Source organism: Nerophis lumbriciformis, linkage group LG02, assembly GCF_033978685.3.
Source record: "Nerophis lumbriciformis linkage group LG02, RoL_Nlum_v2.1, whole genome shotgun sequence".
NCBI classification, from domain to species: domain Eukaryota; kingdom Metazoa; phylum Chordata; class Actinopteri; order Syngnathiformes; family Syngnathidae; genus Nerophis; species Nerophis lumbriciformis.
Window position 1 is genome coordinate 62,429,751 of NC_084549.2, and position 10,250 is coordinate 62,440,000.

Below are 10,250 nucleotides of genomic sequence, written 5' to 3' on the forward strand. Positions count from 1 at the left end.
AACGGTGCCTGTTCGGGTCTTTCCGATTACACGAGGACAACTCTGACTCGTGTCCACATTCTCGCCGAGTTGATTTGTTCCTTTTTTTTGGGTTAAACCCGACAAAATGGACACGGCGACGCATACAGAAACGGACGCCAGTGCGGGTTCACAGAATGACACCGACTCCTTTGTGAAAGTCAAGTCTAAAAAGAGCCAAAAGCGGAAACGTGCCGCGGCAGACATGATGGACACAGAAGGACCAACAGCTAGCAAGAGACCACAGTTCCCGCCGATATCTGCAGACAAACTGAGGGTCAGCAAAAGTCTTAACTTGTGTGTAAAAATGTCTTTCAATAACTTTCCCATGCCTTCGTTTTCCAGGGGTCGGATCAAATGCGTAAAGTGGCCGTGCCAGCTCACAGATACACGCCATTAAAGGACAACTGGATGAAGATCTACTCCCCAATCGTGGAAAACCTGCAACTTCAAGTTAGATTCAACCTCAAAACACGAAATGTTGAAATTAAAGTAAGTTGGTGTGTGTGTGTGTGTGTTCTGGCAATGCTTACTTAATGGGGACATCGCTTTGTTTACACAGTCATCTTTAGGGGACCTCTGACCAAATGGGAACAAAAAAACAGGTCCCCTAAAGGGAAACCTTATTAAATGATAGTCAGATCTATTGTGAAAATGCCTAAGTGATTTTTAAGCCTAGGGCTGGGCGATATATCGATGTACTCGATAAATCGCGGGTTTGTCTCTGTGCGATATAGAAAATGATTATATTGTGATATTCGAGTATACGTTCTCACGCAGTTGCTTTTAGCTTCTGGCATTGCACTACAGGCTCTTCTCACTCTTTCTCGTCTCTCCTTCTCACAGAGACTTAAACAAGCGCACTTTCTTACATACATCACATACGTATACGCCCTCGTTGAGCAGAGAGGAAGCAGCATGGCTAAAGTTAGCTGTGGTGCGAGTGGTAATATGAGAGAAAGAAGGTGCAAATCTGGTGACAAATGAAGGAAGAATTAATTCCTCAGAAAAACAGCACGGAGTCCATCGTCTGGCAGTGGTTTAGCTTCAAGTGGGAATATGTCGAACAGACAACCGTAATTTGTCAAGTCTGGAGCGAAAGCGTTGCTACAAAAAGTAGCAGCACTGCTAATATGTAGCATCATTTGAAAAGTCACCCGCTAGAGAATTAAGAGTGCTTACTCCGCATGTCAACGTCTCCGTTTGGTGCCACACCAACAAAATGCAGAGGCAACCATTTCCATATCAACACCGTATGAAACACATAGTGAACAACAGAAGGAGATAACGTCCGCCAGAACCTACCACATAGCGAAGGACGTACACTATTTGATTTCCTATTATGCAGCTAATTTTTATTTGACAGTTATTGAAATATCTTGTGTGACATCATGCACAAAAGTGCACTTTATTTGTTTTAAACTATTTTAGTGGCGTTTTGTACAAAAAGTGCACTTTAATTTAGTGTTGTTTTGATGTGTCATCTTAGTGACATCATGCACAAAAGTGCACTCATAGCATGTTTTAAAATGTCTGACAATCTTGCACTTTGTTTTGGAAATGACATGAATGTTTGTGCCACTGCTTAATAACTGTTTAATAAATACAGTTTTGGTAAATTGACTTACCGTATTTTTCGGAGTATAAGTCGCACCGGAGTATAAGTCGCACCTGCCGAAAATGCATAATAAAGAAGGAAAAAAAACATATAAGTCGCACTGGAGCCCGGCCAAACTATGAAAAAAAAACTGCGACTTATAGTCCGAAAAATACGGTAGTTGAGATTTCCCTCTCTGCATGAAAGTTTAAAATGAGCATATATTAATGCAGTATGAAGAAGAATGTTTTAATGTAGACACATAGAATCATCATACTGCTGTGATTATATGCATCAAGTGTTCATTCAAGGCTAAGGCAAAATATCGAGATATATATCGTGTATCGTGACATGGCCTAAAAATATCGAGATATTTAAAAAAGGCCATATCGCCCAGCTCTACTTTGTTCTATAAAACATGTTTACTGGTTAGTTTGAGTGTGCAACATTTGCACAGCAGCCCCCTCATCGGGCTGTAGCTGGTAAATTTAAGTGGTGAAACTTCCTATAAGAGGACAGCTGTCGTGCTGTATTCTGAGAATCATGTCATATTTAATTTTAACTTTTTTTTTTTTTAAATGGTCCTCAGTAGTCACGTACAAATTTGTGGGAATTATGCAAAATTATTTAAATGTGGTCCCCATATTAACTCGTTTTCCCCAGGGTCCCCAGTAAGAATGATCAGCACATTACTTCATCAATCCAGAGATTTAAAGACGTGTATTATTGAGCTAACTGGGCGGTGGCCATTTTACCTCTTTTTTTTTTATGCCTCCACAAACTGTAGAAAGGGTGGTCCCCACAAGTGATGATCAAAAACTTGGTCCCCATTCGAAATGATAACCTGTGTGTGTGTGTGTGTGTGTGTGTGTGTGTGTGTGTGTGTGTGTGTGTGTGTGTGTGTGTGTGTGTGTGTGTGTGTGTGTGTGTGTGTGTGTGTGTGTGTGTGTGTGTGTGTGTGCATGTTATGTACATTTATCATCTGATTTCTGCAGACTTGTAAAGAAACACAAGACATCGGATCACTCAGCAAAGCAGCAGATTTTGTCAAAGCCTTCATTCTGGGATTCCAGGTAGAAGTAAGTATGCCGCATATAAGACAATGTGTACGGTGCAAAGAACTGTCGTTATGAAATCTAAGTTAGATTAAATATCTCAAATAAGGGTGATATTTGCTTATTTTCTGTCTGATAAGATACTTCTTCTCACTAAGCAGATTTTATGTTAGTGTTTTAATTGTTTTAAGTGTTTTGGTCCTAAATTATCTCAGTAAGATATTAGCTTGTTGCAGAGATTTTATGACCTATATTGAGAAAAACATGCTTGAAACTAGAATATCAAGTGTTGCAAAGCTGTGTCATCAACACTCACAAGTATAAAACTGCTTTTTCAAAGTAATAATTTCTTATTTCAAGCATGAAATAAAAAATCATGACTTTGACACAATTGTGTATCATAATTAAAACAGATGACAGCCAAATGGACTTTGCTGTTTTATTTTCAATGAAACAATAGAATGTACATACTCATATAGTAGTACAGTTGGCACAGTACAGTAAACTGACAGTTAATATTTAAACATTTAACATGTGACATTTCAAACAATTTTGAACAGAAATAGTTGGTCGGGGGCCGGGCTGTAAATAAATATATACCGGTATGTGTGTATATATATATATATTCCTTGCGCACTAATTGACTGAAAGAGCACGCACTTGGCGCGATGATGTCATGTTATCCATGGGAAAATGCAAGAAATGTAATGCCGAGCGCTACTTAATTTAATAATATTCTCATATTTTTTTCTATCAAGAAAAGTGCACTTGTTATTAGTGAGAAAATACTTATTTTAAGGTATTTTTGGGTTCATTGAGGTTAGCTAATTTTACTTGTTTTGGAAAGTCTTGACAAGCCAAATTTTGTTGTTCTATTGGCAGATAATTGTGCTTAGTTCAAATAAAATGCCCCTAACTTTTGTATTGTTTTTCCTTGTTTTTGAACACTGACTTTTTGCAGTGTAACCATTGATTTATACGTCGATAGATTTATTTATTTACTCAGTGGCCTTGTGGTTAGGGTGTCCGCCCTGAGATCGGTAGGTCGTGAGTTCAAACCCCGGCCGAGTCATACCAAAGACTATAAAAATGGGACCCGTTGCCTCCCTGCTTGGCACTCAGCATCAAGGGTTGGAATTGGGGGTTAAATCACCAAAAATAATTCCCGGGGTGATGGGTCAAAATGCAGAAAATAATTTCGCCACACCTCGTGTGTGTGTGACAATCATTGGTACTTTGACTTTATATTCCGAAATTCCAAGTGTATCAATCTGGGCAAGTTTGTTGTCCAGAAGATAGGTACCGATTGTCGACGTATTCGTTTTATCTGGAGCCAGAGGATGTTTAAAGAGGACACAATGTATAGACTTAAAATCAGAAGCATTTATTCCCTATTGGATACAATTCTAATACAATTTGTCTGAGCGCTATCTGTCCCTAGTAGCATTCAACACGGCGACTTACACAAGGGCTGTCCGGACAGGCGCTTCCCCCTCACGCTCTCACAATATATATCACAAAGTATGAATATGCAATGAGGTGTCTGCTTCCAGGCGTGGAATCTTCCTCTGTCTTCTCCGTCCTGGACTCCGACTTCATATCCGGTGTTGTCCTTCAGACCTCGGCAAAGAAGCCACGTCAAAAGTGGCAAGAATGTGGGCGATAAGAGTTTGTGCGTAGGGATCAACTTTCACCCAGTTTCAACTGGAACTCAGAGCACACGATGAGAGGCACAAGCATATCTATCTTAAACATTTCTTAATCACTTCATCCTTCATTATGCCTTGTTATGAATGCCCCATAACAAGAGGATAGACGGAAAGAAAGGAGCTTATTGACTACATTGGCGGACAACGCAAATTTCCGCGACTTGTGCAGATCTTAAATACACATCAGCAGGTACCAATAGGTCAGAAAAGTTGGTTTTGCTTAATATTGCGAAACAAAACGCCAGATAATGTCTCCTAATAGGTGCCATTCTGCGGTCCTTGTACATACACCATAATAATACCGTATGTTGAAGCACAGTACGTCTGACTATATAGCTGTAATGTTTTGCGTAATATTGCGAAACAAAACGCCAGATAATGTCTCCTAATAGGTGCCATTCTGCGGTCCTTATACACACACCATAATAATACCGTATGTTGAAGCACAGTACGTCTGACTATGTAGCCGTAATGTTTTGCGTAATATTGCGAAACAAAACGCCAGATAATGTCTCCTAATAGGTGCCATTCTGCGGTCCTTATACACACACCATAATAATACCGTATGTTGAAGCACAGTACGTCTGACTATGTAGCCGTAATGCTCCAACGGTGCGCCTTCATAGCTTACCAAAGTCGTACTAAAACATTTTTGACAGATTTTTGAAAGCCGTGTGCAATGTTCTATATTCTCAATGTAATATGATCAACGTTTTGAGTTTGCAGTATTTCTTATGTGTGACTGCCATCTACAGGTCACACTTATCATTACACCATGTACTCGATAAAATTGCTACGTGGTCGGTAAGCATAATACGTACATTAGGCGCACCGAGTTATAAGGCGCACTGTCGGTTTTTGAGAAAATGAAAGGATTTTTAGTGCGCCTTATAGTCCGAAAAAGCCGCAACTTAACTTAAAAGACCAATAAAACGGAAGTGACAGCTGACGCACCGACTTCCGGAACACACCATGAAGTAACAGCCGAGGAGAAGTCATTTCATGAGAAACAAATACTTGTAGAAGAGATGGATGAAGGAGGCTATGGAAATTGGGAAGCCAGGGGAAAAAATTGCATGCATCCTGCAAATGAAAGCATGACATCATGCAGACTCCTCCCCTCCTCTGGCAGCCACAAATAGATTGCAGTCCTGTGGGAAAAGGTGTCTTACAAAAAATGCGTGTGAATACTTTGTGTGACGCACCGAGCCAACAAGAGGAACCCCGAACATTCATCTTTTGTATATGTTGCCTAAACGCCACTCCCACCTCCTCCCAGGACGCCATGGCCCTCATCAGACTCGACGAGCTCTTCCTGGAAACCTTTGACATCACAGACGGTCAGAAGCGCTTACTTTGTTTTTGCTGCGGCTGCTCCTGCCAAAAAATCAACCGCCTTTTAAATGTCTGCTGTCTTTGTGGCCGCAGTGAAGCCGCTGAAAGGAGACCACTTGTCCCGAGCCATCGGGCGAATAGCGGGGAAAGGAGGAAAAACTAAATTCACCATCGAGAACGTCACCAAAACTCGCATCGTCTTGGCGGAAACGTGAGTTAATAATCATGATATCTTGGTGGGATTTAATTTAAATTGAATAATAATTAATAATGTCATTTGACACTCTTTTTTTTTTTTTTTTTACAGAAAAGTGCACATTCTGGGATCTTTTCAAAACATTAAGATGGCCCGGACCGCCATTTGTAACCTCATCCTAGGTAAGTTAGTGTCACGTATATCCATTACATTTAGTTATCAGATGAATACATATATCACAGGTGTCAAACTCTAGGACCGGGGGCCACATTATCTTATGTGGCCCGCGATAGCCTAGATATATAATATGTGTCATTTAAGTACTTTATCTTTTCTTACTAAACGTATTCCTTCTTTCTGTTTTGACAGAAAAAAATAAATGTACTGCATTCAATTGCATACATTTTTAAACTTTAAAGGGGAACTGCACTTTCTTGGGTATAATGCCTTTTGTTCTCAATCATTATGAAAGACATGACGGATGTATACATTTTTTAATGTACTTTTAACTTGTAAATACACGTAAATAAAAGTCTGCTTACAACAGAGCCAAACAGAGGTCCTCTATTTTGACCATAAAACCAAATTTAAAAAAACATCCAAATAGCATCAACAATACATTTGAGTGACTTGAATATTAACCAAGTACCGTATTTTTCGGAGTATAAGTCGCACCGGAGTATAAGTCGCACCTGCCGAAAATGCATGATAAAAAAGGAAAAAAACATATGTAAGTCGCACTGGAGCCCGGCCAAACTATGAAAAAAACTGCGACTTATAGTCCGAAAAATACGGTATTAGTGATATTGCTATTATAAGCGCTAAACTATTTATAGCGGCGTCGTGATCAGCAGCTTGTGTGCCAATGTTGACATGATCGACGAGTAAGCTGCTTCCTTGCTCGTGGAAGTTTATTGTGGATCATAAATCATACCTCCCATTTGGATATTAGAAGGGTGAGGACGTATTGTCAACTTTGACAGCCTATTTAGACCCAGGATTGGCGATAAAGACACAAAAAGACAGTCATTCTTCATCTAAACAAGACTATGACAAGATTCTGTCAATCAGCATCCTAATGACAGCAGACATTGTACAGTAAGTAATGTTTTATTTAGTTTTTTGGCTCTCATGACATCGTGATGCGTTTTTGAAATATGCTTAAAATGATCCGTCCATCCATTTTCTACCGCTTGTCCCTTTCGGGGTTGCGGGGAGTGATCAAAATACGTAAATATTAAATGTTATTTAATTAAATGTTATTTATTATAGTAAAAAAAAAATCATATTATTGTAGACTTTTACCGTAAAAAAACAGTGGTATTAGTTTTGCCATTTACAGTAAAACACCATAAAAACAACCTTATGTTAGTGTTAAAAAAAAAAAAGAAAGGCGGCTCAGTCGCCAGAATTTTTAACGTGAAAAAAACAGTGGCACCATTTTTTCTATTTACAGTAATTTGCTGTAAAAAAACGTAAATATTAAATGTTTATTACAGTAAAAAAAAAAACTCATTATTGTAGACTTTTACTCTAAAAAACTGGTATTAATTTTCCATTTACAGTAAAACGCCATAAAAACAACCTTATATTTGTGTAAAGAAAAAAAAAGACTGTGCTCTGTTGCCAGAATTTTAACGTGAAAAAAAACAGTGGTAGCGTTTTTTTCCATTTACAGTAATTTGCTGTTAAAAAAAACACGTAAATATTGAATATTTATTACAGTAAAAATAAACTAATTATTGCAGACTTTTACTGTAAAAAAAAAAGTGGTATTTTTCCATTTACAGTAAAACACTATTTAAAACCTTATATTTTTGTGTAAAAAAATTAAATGGCGGCTCAGTCGCCAGAATTTTAACGTGAAAAAAACAGAGGTAGCGTTTTTTTCCATTTACAGTAATTTGCTGTTAAACACTTAAATATTAAATATTATTTATTACAGTAAAAAAAAAACTCATATTATTGCAGACTTTTACTGTAAAAAAAACAGTGGTATTATTTTTCCATTTACAGTAAAACGCCATAAAAATAACGTATTTTTGTGTAAAAATAAATAAATAATGGCGGCTCAGTCGCCAGAATTTGAACGTGAAAAAGAAAGGGACAAGCGGTAGAAAATGGATTGATAAGTGGAAAAACAGTGGTACCAATTTTTCCATTTACAGTAATATGCTGTAAAAAAAATTGTCGGGTAAAATTCTGTCAAAATATATAATGATCAAATGCGCATGCAATTGTATAATAATATCATGAAGTGAACCCTCCTACTTTTGTATTCATTTGTTACTCGCTGTTAGACGCGGCCCTCTGAGGACAGCCATAACTGCAATGTGGCCCTCAGTGAAAAGGAGTTTGATACCCCTGATGTGTATATATTTGCATTGTAATGACACACACAATTATTTATGGTGTACACACAATGACATGAAAGCTGTAATCCAGCTAGACAACATGACAGCATTAATCAATACTCATATTTATGGGTGTGCACTCATACAATTCAAATGTGGCTCCCCCCGCAGGAAGTCCACCGTCTAAAGTCTACGGCAACATCCGAGTGGTCGCCAGCAGAGCTGCTGAGAGGTTCTGAAATCCGATTGGTTGCCGTGTTTAATTTATTGGCCCATGGACACGCACTGTCTATAACCATGGACATCAAAACGCCAGATGAGAGATTGGTGAACATTCTGTCATTTTTGTGTAAATATAACAAATGGAAATCGTCACTGGTGTCTCTTGTTTGTATGAATGTTTCCAGAATCAAATTTATTGGCCGAGTTTGTTTGACGCACACACTTAGACTTGGTGGACCGTGCTCTTGAGAGCATTTAAAGTAACAATATACTGTGTATATATAGCCTATATTGATCAAATGCATATATAATTCAAGTACCCATGATTGTCACACACACACATACTAGGTGTGGTGAAATTATTCTCTGCATTTGACCCATCCCCTTGATCCCCCCCTGGGAGGTGAGGAGAGCAGTGAGCAGCAGCGGTGGCCACGCCCGGGAATCATTTGTGGTTATTTAACCCCCAATTCCAACCCTTGACGCTGAGTGCCAAGCAGGGAGGTAATGGGTCCCATTTTTATAGTCTTTGGTATGACTCGGCCGGGGTTTGAACTCACAACCTACCGATCTCAGGGCGGACACTCTAACCACCAGGCCACTGAGTTAGCTATCATTGGATATTAAGAGTATGTGAAAGTTGAACTCCTACCTTGTTTACTTCTGTCACAAACTCAAAGTTTTGTAATCAAGCAGAAATATCAAGCAGCTAAATTGCGCCAAACGGATAAGTGTGGAGAGTGTTTTGTATTTTTCCCATCATGCATTGTAATGGATTTAAATGAGGGAAGAAACTGTTCTGAAGACGGCTTGTTTTGGCCTACTGTGATTTGTAGCGCCTGCCGGGGTGGAGGCTTTCGCCAGGATTCAGAGCGGCTAAATTACCAGCCGTTAATAATCATTATTAAATGAATTGGAAAGCGCGCATTATTATTTTTCTAATTAGGGCAACTTTGGATCATTGTACAAGTGTACCTAATGAAGTGACCCAAACTCTTATTTCAAATCAACTAAAAACATTTAAAAAAAAATTAATACAAAAGAAAGGCAAACAATATTGATTTTGACATTTCAAAGTTTATTTAAATTGTATTCCATGACTTATTCATACAGTTTCAAGTTTCCAACAGTCCCGCAGCGTAATATGCAGCATGCAGAAAAGGGGGAGGGGTCTAAATATATCATGTGACGGACCCCCCCATCCCCCACACAAACAAAAGTCCCAACTAAAGCATGATCTGAATTACTGCATTAAAGATATATATATATATATACACAAAAAATACAATTTCCCCTTTAACACGTGTGTGTGTGTGTGTTGAAAAAGAAGCATAAGACTGACCCAGCAAGAAAGAATACCCTAAAAAAAGAAAATGACTGTTTAACCCAAGGTGACTTGTCGTGTGCATTGTTGGCAATATTACAGGTGTAGTGATGAAGTGTTAAATGAGTGGACAACAGCATCCGTGTGTAAACAAGGGGATCAGTTGCAACATGTTGATCTACATGCACAAGCCAAAACTTGGAGTGAAATTTCAAGTCATGCGATCGCAAGGAGGCCAAAAGCTGCGTGGCGTCGAGCTTTGGGACAGAAGGGCGGCGCTCCACTTTCCAAAAAAAAAGTCCCGATGAGAGCGACCTTCTCAGGTAGGAAACGCTTTTCCCTTTGCAAAACTCAAAATGTCTTTTTTCTCTCTCTCTCTCTGCTCGCTGGTCGGGGGATGAAGTGATTTGGAACAATGAAACGTGAATATTAAAAAAAAC

The 10,250-nt window shown here is 38.8% G+C and overlaps 1 protein-coding gene across 1 annotated transcript; it reads left to right on the top strand.

The window, feature by feature from the left end:
• Nucleotides 1–8,639, top strand: pno1 (partner of NOB1 homolog). The gene is made up of 7 exons (XM_061966162.1): nucleotides 1–295; nucleotides 364–510; nucleotides 2,611–2,694; nucleotides 5,659–5,719; nucleotides 5,808–5,925; nucleotides 6,022–6,092; nucleotides 8,436–8,639. Exons 1-7 carry the CDS (start codon nucleotides 107–109, stop codon nucleotides 8,501–8,503), a joined length of 738 nt encoding a protein of 245 aa, XP_061822146.1. The 5' UTR covers nucleotides 1–106; the 3' UTR covers nucleotides 8,504–8,639.
• Nucleotides 8,640–10,250: the final 1,611 nt, after the last annotated feature.

Bases quoted from the DNA above. Each gene is read 5' to 3' on its own strand.
- pno1 (XM_061966162.1), top strand. From the start codon at position 107: ATGGACACGGCGACGCATACAGAAACGGACGCCAGTGCGGGTTCACAG. The intron at 296-363 runs GTCAGCAAAAGT...TTCGTTTTCCAG, and splicing joins TATCTGCAGACAAACTGAGG to GGGTCGGATCAAATGCGTAA. The intron at 5,926-6,021 runs GTGAGTTAATAA...TTTTTTTTACAG, and splicing joins CGCATCGTCTTGGCGGAAAC to AAAAGTGCACATTCTGGGAT.